The sequence below is a fragment of the Caloenas nicobarica genome, chromosome 28 (assembly GCF_036013445.1).
Source record: "Caloenas nicobarica isolate bCalNic1 chromosome 28, bCalNic1.hap1, whole genome shotgun sequence".
NCBI lineage: Eukaryota > Metazoa > Chordata > Aves > Columbiformes > Columbidae > Caloenas > Caloenas nicobarica.
In genome coordinates this window covers 321,654-335,330 of record NC_088272.1, presented here as the reverse complement: position 1 = coordinate 335,330, position 13,677 = coordinate 321,654, and the positions used below count along the sequence as shown (strand labels likewise).

At 61.3% G+C, this 13,677-nt stretch overlaps 1 protein-coding gene across 1 annotated transcript; it reads left to right on the top strand.

Moving 5' to 3' along the window:
• The first annotated feature begins 2,177 nt into the window (after positions 1-2,177).
• Positions 2,178-12,751, top strand: REC8 (REC8 meiotic recombination protein). The gene is made up of 16 exons (XM_065652886.1): positions 2,178-2,233; positions 2,371-2,439; positions 3,597-3,751; positions 3,989-4,067; positions 6,123-6,234; positions 7,324-7,369; positions 7,450-7,523; positions 8,461-8,530; positions 8,961-8,996; positions 9,211-9,341; positions 9,386-9,430; positions 10,332-10,398; positions 10,484-10,581; positions 11,328-11,379; positions 12,360-12,417; positions 12,517-12,751. Exons 1-16 carry the CDS (start codon positions 2,178-2,180, stop codon positions 12,749-12,751), a joined length of 1,383 nt encoding a protein of 460 aa, XP_065508958.1.
• The last annotated feature ends 926 nt before the right edge of the window (positions 12,752-13,677 follow it).

The following is a 13,677-nucleotide window of genomic DNA, read 5'->3' as shown; positions in this document are numbered from 1 at the left end:
CTCGCTGCCGCCCGCCGCTCCCTGAGGCGAGCGCCGCGCTGATTGGCCGCCGCCTTCCCGCCGCGCCGCGGATTGGCCGAGAGGGGCGGGGGGGGGCGGGAGCGCGCTGAGGGGCGCCGCGCTGCCATTGGCCGGCGGCCGCGGGGGTGGGCGGGGCGAGCGAGGTTATAAAAGCGCGGGGGAGAGGCGGGAGCGCTCAGTCGAGCGGCGGCGGCGGCGGCGGCTCCTCCTCCGATAGCGCGCGATTAATTAATTAACCGCGCTAATTAGCGGCTCGGCGACCCCCTTGGCGGCGGCGGCTTCGCTTTACTTCACTAATTACCGCGGTTTGGCGCCGTTAATCACGGGTTAATTGGCGTTAATTGCGATTAATCGCCGTTAATTGCGCTGAGCGGCGCCTTTAAAACCTTTTTTCCCCCGTTTTAAAGCGCTTAATCCCACTTTGCGGCGTTAAAAATCGTTTTTTGGCGCGTCCGCTTTAATTATTATCGCCAATTAATCGATGAAATAGATTAATATCGATTAATATTTAAAGGCGGGGGGGGGGGGGGGGCGGTTTTTGGGGCTTTTTAACCCCAAACCGGCGCTTTTTTTGAGCCTTAAATTTATTTCTTGCTTTCAAAATGCCCCTATTTCAATCTTTTTATGGTGGTTTAGATTATTGATTTATGTTATTATATTGTTTTTATTATTATCGGGGTTTTTAGGGCGCTTTTTAAGAGGAATCGCCCCATTTGAAGCCGCTTTTTTACTTTAAATTCCCCGTTTTGAAGCCGCTTTGGGGCTTTATTTCCTTTATTTCTTTTCTTTCTTTTATTTCTGATTCATTTACGTGAATTTTGGGGGAATTTTGGGGCATTTTGGGGCATTTTGGAGCCGCTTTTAATTGATTAATTCCATTAGATTTAAATTCTATTTCTAGAGAAATTATGTTTTAATATAAACGTTTAGTATTTAATTACTAGTTCAGAGTTAATAGTTAAAAGTTAATCTTTAATAGCGAATATTTATTAGGGAGTAGTTAATAGTTAATGGTTAATAATTAATCGTTATTAATTAGTCGTTAATAATAAATCGTTAATAATAAGTCGTTAATAATAAATCGTTAATAATAATTAGTGGTTAATAAATAGTTGTTAATAAATAGTTAATAATAAATACTTAATACTTAATCGATAATATTTTATCGATAGTATTTAATACTTATTAATAAATCGGTAATAATAGATAGTTAATAATCGTTAATAATTAGTGGTAGATAAATAGATAAATAATAAACAGTTAATAATTAATCGTTAATATTTATTGGTTAATATTTAATCGTTAATAATGAATCCTTAATGGTTAATCGTTAATAACTAATCATTAATATTTAATCGTTAATAATAAATGGTTAATATTTAATAGTTAATAATAAAGAATAATTGTTGATAATAAGAATAAAACACTAATTATATTTTAACCACAGTTATTTATTTTATTATAATATTATTATATATTATATATAGTTACAATAAGAGTAGACCACTGTAATTAATTATATTGGCCTTAATTAATAACATTATTACCTATATAATAACAAATAACAATAATTAGAATTAAATTCTATTGATTTTAATCGTAATTATATTATTACATGTTATAACCTAATCATAATAAGAATAAAACCCTCTAATTAGATTGATTTTAATTAGAATGAGTTCTATTTTTATTCGTTACAGAATATAAGAATAAAACAATAGTAATATAATAAAACAGTATAATTATTGTATTGTTATATTAATAGTCGTATTAATAAATTAGTTATATTTGCTGTATTACATTATATTATATTATAAATTATATTAATTTTAAGTGTATTAATATATAATGAGACACCAATTATATTAACTTTAGTTACGCTTAATTACGTTATTCTTTGTGATATAATAATAAGACGACGTTAATTATCTTAATTTTAATCCCAATCATATTATATATTACGAATTATCTAATAACTTTCGCCCCATTCGGAGCTTTTTCCCCCCATTTCTCCGCCCCCGTTTCCCCCCTTTTCTCCCCCATTTTTTCCCCCGAAAAAGCTGCATTTTGGGCCGAAAAAGCCGCATTTTGGGCCGAAAAAGCCGCATTTTGGGCCGAAAAAGCCGCATTTTGGGCCGAAACCCCAAGTTTTGGCGATGTTCTATTACCCGGAGGTTCTCCACCGCCGCACGGGCTGTTTCGGCACCATCTGGTGAGTCCGGGCTCCGTTTCGGGGCCGAATCGGGCGATTTCCGCCCGTTCCCGCGCCTCCTTTTGGGCCAAAACCCCGCGATTCGGGGTCGAAAGCCTGCGATTTCGGGTGAAACCCTCTGGATTTCGGGTCCGCAGGTTGGCGGCCACGTGCAGCTCGCGCCTCCTGCCCCGCGAGTACCTGGGGGTGGACGTCCCGCGCACCTGGTAACGCTGTTGGGGCAAAACCGCGGGATTTCGGGGCCTTTCCTGCCCTTGCCTGGGGGGGGGCGGGGGGCGGGGCTTGGGCCCTGGCCACGCCCCCTCCTGCCATTGGCTCCTGGGGGGCTGTGGCCACGCCCCCTCCCATTGACTCTATTGGCCCTTAGCCACGCCCCCTCCCATTGACTCTATTGGGCCTTAGCCACGCCCCTTTAAAACCACGCCCCCTCCCATTGACTCTATTGGGCCTTAGCCACGCCCCCTCCTATTAAGTCTATTGGGCCTTAGCCACGCCCCTTTAAAACCACGCCCCCTCCCATTGACTCTATTAGGCCTTAGCCACGCCCCCTCCCTTAAACCCCATTGGCCCTTAGCCACGCCCCCCTTAACCTTATTGGCCCTTAGCCACGCCCCCCTTTAAGCCACGCCCCTGCCATTAACCCTATTGGCCCTTAGCCACGCCCCCCTTAAGCCACGCCCCTGCCATTAACCCTATTGGCCCTTAGCCACGCCCCCCCTTAAGCCACGCCCCCTTCCATTAACCCTATTGGCCCTTAGCCACGCCCCTTCGGTTAATTCTGGGTCTTAGCCACGCCCCCTCTAGGCCACGCCCCCCCATTAACCCTATTGGCCCTTAGCCACGCCCCCCCAGCCACGCCCCCTCATAGTAATTCTATTGGCCCTTAGCCACGCCCCTCTTTAAAACCACGCCCCCATTAACTCTTTTGGGCCTTAGCCACGCCCCCTCTAAGCCACGCCCCCTCCTAATAAGTCTATTGGGCCTTAACCACGCCCCCTCTAAGCCACGCCCCCCCATTAACTCCATTGACCCTTCATCTCCATTGATCCCCTAATTGAAAGGGGGGACAGAATGGGGAGAAATGGGGGGAATTCACCCCAAAACCGGGGAGGAACGCGACGGGGAGACATGTGGGGAGTTCGCCCCAGGATTGGTTGGGAAAGACATGGGGGGAAACGCCCCAAAATTGGGGTAAAATGGGGAGGTTTTGGGTCCTAAACCCTCCCTGGGAACCCCCAGGGTCCTAAAACCCTCCCCAGGTCTCCCCAGGGTCCTAAAACCCTCCCCTAACCACGCCCCCTTCTCCCCGCCCGCCGCCTCCCATTGGCCGCGCCCTGACGCGCCTCCTCCAATCCCCTCGCAGCGCCGCGGTGACGGCGTTCGTGATTGGCCGCTCGGGCTGGGAGGCCCCGCCCCCGCCGGCCGGGGCTCCGCCCCCTCGCTGCTCCCTGTACCTGGCGGCGCTGCTGCAGCTGGGGCTGGTTCGGGTGCTGCTGCGGCAATGCCACCGCCTCCTGGGTACGTATGGGGTCCATAGGGGGATCTATAGGGCCGGGGGGGGGCGTGGGCGGGGCCTGGGGGGCTGGGGGCGGGGCTTGTGGGGGGGATCTGGGGTGTATAGGGGGTTATGGGGGGGTTATTGGGGGATATAGGGGGTTATTGCGGGGACATAGGGGGCTGTGGGGGGATATAGGGGGTTATCGGGGGGATATAGGGGGATCTATAGGGCGCGCTGACCCACAGCCCGACCCACAGATGACGCGGCCCAGACCCTGGAGCGGCTGCACCGGGTGAGACCCATGGAGACCCACATAGACGTGAGCCCCCCGAGGAGGTGAGTGACCCACAGCGACCCACAGGGACCCATGGGGACCCATAGAGACCCATAGGGAGCCATAGAGACCCATAGGGACCCATAGGGACCCATAGGGACCCATAGAGACCCATAGGGAGCCATAGAGACCCATAGGGACCCATAGGGACCCATAGGGAGCCATGGAGACCATGGGGACCCATAGGGACCCATAGAAACCCATAGAGACCCATAGAGACCCATAGTGAGCCATGGGGACCTATAGAGACCCATAGAGACCCACAGGGACCCATGGAGACCCATAGAGACCCATAGGGACCCATAGAGACCCATAGGGACCCATAGAGACCCATAGGGACCCATAGAGACCCATAGGGACCCACAGAGACCCATAGGGACCCATAGGGACCCACAGAGACCCATAGGGACCCATAGAGACCCATAGAGACCCATAGAGCCCATAGGGACCCATAGAGACCCATAGAGAGCCATAGGGACCCATGGAGACCCATAGGGACCCACAGAGACCCATAGGGACCCATAGGGACCCATAGAGACCCATAGGGACCCATAGGGACCCATAGGGACCCATAGGGAGCCATGGAGACCATGGGGACCCATAGAAACCCATAGAGACCCATAGAGACCCATAGTGAGCCATGGGGACCTATAGAGACCCATAGGGACCCATAGGGACCCATAGGGACCCATAGAGACCCATAGAGACCCATAGGGACCCATAGGGACCCATAGAGACCCATAGAGACCCATAGAGACCCATAGGGACCCATAGAGACCCATAGAGACCCATAGGGACCCATAGGGACCCATAGGGACCCACGTCTCCCCACACCTCCCCACGTCTCCCCACACCTCCCCACGTCTCCCCACGTCTCCCCACACCTCCCCACGTCTCCCCACACCTCCCCACGTCTCCCCACACCTCCCCACACCTCCCCACGTCTCCCCACGTCTCCCCACACCTCCCCACACCTCCCCACACCTCCCCACACCTCCCCACACCTCCCCACACCTCCCCACACCTCCCCACGTCTCCCCACGTCTCCCCACACCTCCCCACACCTCCCCACACCTCCCCACACCTCCCCACACCTCCCCACACCTCCCCACACCTCCCCACACCTCCCCACGTCTCCCCACGTCTCCCCACACCTCCCCACACCTCCCCACACCTCCCCACGCCTCCCCACGTCTCCCCACACCTCCCCACACCTCCCCACGTCTCCCCACACCTCCCCACACCTCCCCACACCTCCCCACATCTCCCCACACCTCCCCACGCCTCCCCACGCCTCCCCACACCTCCCCACGCCTCCCCACGCCTCCCCACGTCTCCCCACACCTCCCCACACCTCCCCACACCTCCCCACACCTCCCCACACCTCCCCACGTCTCCCCACGTCTCCCCACGTCTCCCCACACCTCCCCACGTCTCCCCACGTCTCCCCACGTCTCCCCACACCTCCCCACGTCTCCCCACGTCTCCCCACACCTCCCCACACCTCCCCACACCTCCCCACACCTCCCCACACCTCCCCACGTCTCCCCACACCTCCCCACGCCTCCCCACGTCTCCCCACACCTCCCCACACCTCCCCACGCCTCCCCACGTCTCCCCACACCTCCCCACACCTCCCCACACCTCCCCACGTCTCCCCACACCTCCCCACACCTCCCCACACCTCCCCACACCTCCCCACACCTCCCCACACCTCCCCACACCTCCCCACACCTCCCCACGTCTCCCCACGCCTCCCCACGTCTCCCCACACCTCCCCACACCTCCCCACGCCTCCCCACACCTCCCCACACCTCCCCACGTCTCCCCACGCCTCCCCACACCTCCCCACACCTCCCCACGCCTCCCCACGCCTCCCCACGCCTCCCCACACCTCCCCACACCTCCCCACACCTCCCCACACCTCCCCACACCTCCCCACACCTCCCCACGTCTCCCCACGCCTCCCCACACCTCCCCACACCTCCCCACGTCTCCCCACACCTCCCCACACCTCCCCACACCTCCCCACGCCTCCCCACGTCTCCCCACGCCAGGCGCCACCTCCGGCCCGACGCCCGCGCCCTGATGGCGGCTCTGGAATGGGCCCCAGACCCACTGTTCGGGGTTATGGGGCCGGGCCTGCCCAGCCCCACGGCCATCCCGCAGGTATGGGGCCGCCCCGCCGCCCCCCGGACCTGCCCCATAACCTGCCCCATAGCCCCCCGGATCTGCCCCATAGCCCCCTGGATCTGCCCCATAGCCCGCCCCATAACCCCCGCAAATCTGCCCCATAGCCCCCTGGATCTGCCCCATAACCTGCCCCATAGCCCCCCCAAATCTGCCCCATAGCCCCCCACATCTGCCCCATAACCCGCCCCATAACCCCCCCGAATCTGCCCCAGAGCCCCCCGGACCTGCCCCATAACCTGCCCCATAGCCCGCCCCATGATCCCCATAACCTGCCCCATAGTCCCCCCGGATCTGCCCCATAACCCGCCCCATAGCCCCCCCATATCTGCCCCATAGCCCCCCAGATCTGCCCCATAACCTGCCCCATAGCCCGCCCCGTGATCCCCATAACCTGCCCCACAGCCCCCCGGATCTGCCCCATAACCCGCCCCATAGCCCCCCCAAATCTGCCCCATAGCCCCCCGGATCTGCCCCATAGCCCACCCCATGACCCCCCCAAATCTGCCCCATAGCCCCCCATATCTGCCCCATAACCTGCCCCATAGCCCCCCCAAATCTGCCCCATAGCCCCCCACATCTGCCCCATAACCCGCCCCATAACCCCCCCGAATCTGCCCCACAGCCCCCTGATCTGCCCCATAACCTGCCCCATAACCCGCCCCGTGATCCCCATAACCTGCCCCATAGCCCCCCGGATCTGCCCCATAACCCACCCCGTGATCCCCATAACCTGCCCCATAACCCACCCCGTGATCCCCATAACCTGCCCCATAGCCCCCCGGATCTGCCCCATAACCCACCCCATAACCCCCCCAAATCTGCCCCACCGCCCCCCGGATCTGCCCCATAACCTGCCCCATAGCCCGCCCCGTGACCCCCATAACCTGCCCCACAGCCCCCCGGATCTGCCCCATAACCCGCCCCACAACCCCCCATATCTGCCCCATAACCTGCCCCATAACCCACCCCATAACCCCCCATAGATCTGCCCCATAACCCGCCCCATAACCCTCATAGACCCGCCCCACATCCCGCCCCATAACCCCCCCCAATCCCGCCCCACAGCTGCGGCGGCTGCTGGAGGAGCCGCTTCCCCCCCCGGGTGAGCTCAGCCCCACACTTGTGGGGCCGGGGTGGGGGCTCTATGGGGCAGGACCCCCCCCCGGCCTGACCCCCAAGTGCGCCCCACAGCGCCCCCCACGCTCGCGGCGCCCGAAGCCATCACCCTGCGCGAGGCCCCGCCCGCCGCCCCGCTGCCCCCCGAGGTGGGGCTGGACCCACACTTGGAGGGCGGGAACCACACTTGGGGGGCTGGACCCACACTTGGGGGGCGGGACCCATAGATGGGGGTGGAGACATATGGGGCTGGACCCACACTTGGGGGGCAGGACCCATAGATGGGGGGTGGACACTTATGGGGCTGGACCCGACCTTGGGGGGCAGGACCCATAGATGGGGGGTGGACATTAATGGGGCTGAACCCGCACTTGGGGGGTGGGACCCACACTTGGGGGGTGGGACCCATAGATGGGGGGTGGACACTTATGGGGCTGGACCCGCACTTGGGGGGTGGGACCCACACTTGGGGGGTGGGACCCACACTTAGGGGGCTGGACCCGCACTTGGGGGGCGGGACCCATAGATGGGGGATGGACACTTATGGGGCTGGACCCGCACTTGGGGGGCGGGACCCATAGATGGGGGGTGGACACTTATGGGGCTGGACCCACACTTGGGGGGCGGGACCCATAGATGGGGGTGGACACTTATGGGGCTGGACCCACACTTGGGGGGCGGGACCCATAGATGGGGGGTGGGCACATATGGGGCTGGTCCCGCACTTGGGGGGCGGGAGCCATAGATGGGGGCCGGACACTTATGGGGCTGGACCCGCACTTGGGGGGCGGGACCCATAGATGGGGCTGGACCCATAGATGAGGGTGACCCACACTTGGGGGGGTGGACACATAGATGGGGTGGGACCCACACTTGGGGGGCAGGACCCATAGATGGGGGTGGAGACATATGGGGCTGGGACCCACACTTGGGGGGCGGGACCCATAGGTCCCCGGGGGGGGAGGGCGGTTGTGGGGCTGCCCCATAGATCTGTGCGGTTTGGGGAGGATTGATGCGGCTGCCCCACGGATCCCTGGGGGACATGGGGGGGCATCTATGGGGCTGCCCCACGGATCTATGGGGCAGGAGGAGCTGCCTGAGGTGACGCCGCGGGAGCTGGAGCTGCTGGTGGAGGCCGAGGAGCTGCTGCCCTATGGTGGGGGGCACTTGTGGGGCAATCTATGGGGCACTTGTGGGGCTGGGGGGGCACTTACGGGGCAAAGCGGTCACTTGGGGGGCATCTATGGGGCAGAAGGGGGACACTTGGGGGGCGCTTGTGGGGGCACTTGGGTATGGGGGAGGCACTTATGGGGCACTTGTGGGGCTGGGGGGGACAATCGGGTGGCACTTATGGGGCAGAGGCGGCACTTATGGGGCGGAGGGGGGACACTTGGGGGGCAGGGGGGTCACTTTGGGGACATCTATGGGGCAGAAGGCGGACATTTGTGGGGCTGGGGGGCACTTATGGGGCAAAGAGGGGGCGATGGGGGGCACTTGTGGGGCATCTATGGGGTACATGTGGGGCTGGGGGGGCACTTGTGGGGCACGGAGCCCCCCCCCAGCCCCACGGCGTCGCTGCCCCACAGTGGAGGAAATACCGGAGCTCCCAGCGCCGCCCCCCGGTGAGCACTTATGGGGCAGAGAGGGGTCACTTATGGGGCACAATCGGGTCACTTATGGGGCTGGGAGGTCACTTATGGGGCAGAATTAGGTCACTTATGGGGCTGGGGTGTCACTTATGGGGCTGGGGGTCACTTATGGGGCAGAATCAGGTCACTTATGGGGCTGGGAGGGGTCACTTATGGGGCAGCCCTGACCCCCATCTCCGCCCCACAGCGCTCAGACCCCCCGAGGAGGCGCCGCCGCCGCCCCCCGAGGTGGGTTGTGGGGCCACTTGTGGGGCGGGCGGCCTATGGGGCAGGACCCACCGGGCGGCCCCGCCCCACAGCTGCCCCCCAAGCGCCGCCGCCCGCCCCACATCGACCTCCAGCCCCAGATCCCCCAGGAGCAGTTCCAGGCGCAGCTGCTGCGGCCCCGCGGCCACTGTGGGGCGCTGGTGAGCGGGGACCCAGGCGTTCGGGCCCCATAGATCAACGCCAGGAGGGACCCAGGCGTCCGGGCCCCATAGATCAGCCCCAGGAGGGACCCAGGCGTCCGGGCCCCATAGATCAGCCCCAGGAGGGACCCAGGCGTCCGGGCCCCATAGATCAACCCCAGGAGGGACCCAGGAGTCCGGGCCCCATAGATCAGCCCCAGGAGGGACCCAGGAGTCCGGGCCCCATAGATCAACCCCAGGAGGGACCCAGGCGTCCGGGCCCCATAGATCAACCCCAGGAGGGACCCAGGCGTCCGGGCCCCATAGATCAACCCCAGGAGGGACCCAGGCGTCCGGGCCCCATAGATCAACCCCAGGAGGGACCCAGGCGTTCGGGCCCTATAGATCAACCCCAGGAGGGACCCAGGCGTTCGGGCCCCATAGATCTCCTCTGGGAGGGACCCAGGCGTCCAAGAGAAGAGGGACCCAGGCGTCCGGGCCCCATAGATCAACCCCAGGAGGGACCCAGGAGTCCGGGTCCCATAGATCAACCCCAGGAGGGACCCAGGAGTCCGGGCCCCATAGATCAGCCCCAGGAGGGACCCAGGCGTCCGGGCCCCATAGATCAGCCCCAGGAGGGACCCAGGCGTCCGGGCCCCATAGATCAACCCCAGGAGGGACCCAGGCGTTCGGGCCCTATAGATCAACCCCAGGAGGGACCCAGGCGTCCGGGCCCCATAGATCAACCCCAGGAGGGACCCAGGCGCCCGGGCCCCATAGATCAAAGCCAGGAGGGACCCAGGAATCTGGGCCCCATAGATATGTCCCCAGGGGGACCCAGGCGTCCGGGCCCCATAGATCCCCCCCCAGGAGGGACCCAGGTGTCCAGTGCAAAAGGGACCCAGGCATCCGGGCCCCACAGGTGCTGGTGGAGCCACCCCCCAAGCGCCGCCGCCCCCCAAGTGAACTGCTGAGAACCCCGGCCTGCGGTGAGATGTGGGGTTGGGGAGGGACCCAGGCGTCCGGGAGGGACCCAGGCGTCCGGGCCCCACACGCGCTGTCTCTGCCCCACAGGTTGGCTGCCCCCCGAGCTCTGGGACTTATGGGGCCGCTGTGCCCGCCCTGCCCCACGGCGACCCCCGGCCCCCCCGGAGCTGCCCAGTGAGGTGGAGGTGAGGACCCAGGCGTCCGGGGGGACCCAGGAGTGCCCCAAGGGACCCAGGAGTTCGGGAGGGACCCAGGAGTTCGGGAGGGACCCAGGAGTGCCCCAAGGGAGCCAGGAGTTCAGGAGGGACCCAGGAGTGCCCCAAGGGACCCAGGAGTTCAGGAGGGACCCAGGAGTGCCCCAAGGGACCCAGGAGTTCGGGGGGGACCCAGGAGTTCGGGAGGGACCCAGGAGTTCCCCAAGGGACCCAGGAGTTCGGGGGGGACCCAGGAGTGCCCCAAGGGACCCAGGAGTTCCCCAAGGGACCCAGGAGTTCGAGGGGGACCCAGGAGTGCCCCAAGGGACCCAGCAGTTCGGGAGGGACCCAGGAGTGCCCCAAGGGACCCAGGAGTTCGGGGGGGACCCAGGAGTGCCCCAAGGGACCCAGGAGTTCGGGAGGGACCCAGGAGTTCGGGAGGGACCCAGGAGTGCCCCAAGGGACCCAGGAGTTCGGGAGGGACCCAGGAGTTCAGGAGGGACCCAGGAGTGCCCCAAGGGACCCAGGAGTTCGGGAGGGACCCAGGAGTGCCCCAAGCGACCCAGCAGTTTGGGAGGGACCCAGGAGTTCGGGGGGGACCCAGGAGTTCGGGGGGGACCCAGGAGTGCCCCAAGGGACCCAGGAGTTCGGGAGGGACCCAGGAGTTCGGGGGGGACCCAGGAGTGCCCCAAGGGACCCAGGAGTTCGGGGGGGACCCAGGAGTTCGGGCCCCACAGATTCTGCGGGAGGCGCTGGAGCCGAGTCTGCCCGGCCTGATACCAACGTCGGGTGAGTGACCCACAGATCTATGGGGCGGGTTATGGGGCTCTATGGTCTCGGTGGGTCTCCATGGTGTCTATGGGTCTCTGTGGGTCTGTGTGGGGCTCTATGGTCCCTATGGGGCGCTGTGGGTCCCTATGGGTCTCTATGGGTTCCTATGGGTCAATCTATGGGTCAATCTATGGGTCCCTATGTGTCCCTATGGGTCTCTAGGGGTCAATCTGTGGGTCTCTATGGGTCTCTATGGGTCAATCTATGGGTCCCTATGTGTTCCTAGGGGTCAATCTATGGGTCCCTATGGGTCCCTATGGGTCCCTATGGGTCTCTGTGGGTCAATCTATGGGTCTCTATGTGTCCCTGTGGGTCCCCGTGGGTCAATCTATGGGTCCCTATGTGTCCCTATGGGTCCCTGTGGGTCCCCGTGGGTCCCTGTGGGTCAATCTATGGGTCAATCTATGGGTCAATCTATGGGTCCCTGTGTATCCCTATGGGTCTCTAGGGGTCAATCTATGGGTCTCTATGGGCCAATCTATGGGTCCCTATGGGTCTCTATGGGTTCCCGTGGGTCTCTATGGGTCAATCTATGGGTCCCTATGGGTCTCTAGGGGTCAATCTATGGGTCCCTAGGGGTCAATCTATGGGTCAATCTATGGGTCCCTATGGGTCTCTATGGGTCCCTATGGGACTCTATGGGTCTCTATGGGTCAATCTATGGGTCAGTCTATGGGTCCCTATGGGTCCCTATGGGTCAATCTATGGGTCTCTATGGGTCAATCTATGGGTCCCTATGGGTCAATCTATGGGTCAATCTATGGGTCTCTATGGGACTCTATGGGTCTCTATGGGTCAATCTATGGGTCAATCTATGGGTCTCTATGGGTCCCTATGGGTCAATCTATGGGTCAATCTATGGGTCTCTATGGTCCCTATGGGTCTCTATGGGTCAATCTATGGGTCAATCTATGGGTCAATCTATGGGTCACCCCCAGAGATCTCCCTGGAGCTGCCGGAGGAGGAGCTGCGGCCCCTCCCCCCCGAGGAGCCCCGGTGAGGTCACGGGGTCACGGGGGGGTCACCCGAGGTCACGGGGTCACCCGAGGTCACGGGGTCACCCGAGGTCACTCACCCCCCCGTGACCCCCCCCAGCCCCCCCCCGCCCCTCCCCCCCCCGCCCCTTCCTGAGCTCCCGGAGGCCCCGGAACCGGAAATGCCGCCCGGCCCCGCCCCCAACATGGCCGCCCTGCGCAGGTCAGTGACCCCCGGTGACCCCCCCGGACGCCTGGGTCCCTTGGGGCACTCCTGGGTCCCTCCCGAAGTGTTGGGTCCCTTGGGGCACTCCTGGGTCCTTTGGGGTACTCCTGGGTCACCCCCGAACTCCTGAGTCCCCCCCAAACTCCTGGGTCCCTTGGGGCACTCCTGGGTCCCTCCCGAACTCCCGGGTCCCTTGGGGCACTCCTGGCTCCCTTGGGGCCCTCCTGGCTCCCTGGGGCACTCCTGGGTCCCTTGGGGCACTCCTGGGTCCCTTGGGGCACTCCTGGGTCCCTGGGGCACTCCTGGGTCCCTTGGGGCACTCCTGGGTCCCTGGGGCACTCCTGGCTCCCCTGGGGCACTCCTGGGTCCCTGGGGCACTCCTGGGTCCCTGGGGCACTCCTGGGTCCCTTGCGGCACTCCTGGCTCCCTTGGGGCACTCCTGGGTCCCTCCCGAACTCCTGGGTCCCTTGGGGCACTCCTGGGTCCCCCCTGAACTCCTGGGTCCCTTGGGGCACTCCTGGGTCCCTCCCGAACTCCTGGGTCCCTGGGGCACTCCTGGGTCCCTTGGGGCACTCCTGGCTCCCTGGGGCACTCCTGGCTCCCCGGGGCACTCCTGGGTCCCTGGGGCACTCCTGGCTCCCTGGGGCACTCCTGGGTCCCTCCCGAACTCCTGGGTCCCTTGGGGCACTCCTGGGTCCCCCCTGAACTCCTGGGTCCCTTGGGGCACTCCTGGGTCCCTCCCGAACTCCTGGGTCCCTGGGGCACTCCTGGCTCCCTGGGGCACTCCTGGGTCCCTCGGGGCACTCCTGGCTCCCCGGGGCACTCCTGGGTCCCTGGGGCACTCCTGGCTCCCTGGGGCACTCCTGGGTCCCTTGGGGCACTCCTGGCTCCCCTGGGGCACTCCTGGGTCCCTTGGGGCACTCCTGGCTCCCCGGGGCACTCCTGGGTCCCTTGGGGCACTCCTGGCTCCCTTGGGGCACTCCTGGCTCCCTGGGGCACTCCTGGGTCCCCTGGGGCACTCCTGGCTCCGCAGGCTGCTCCTCCGCGCCGCCGCCC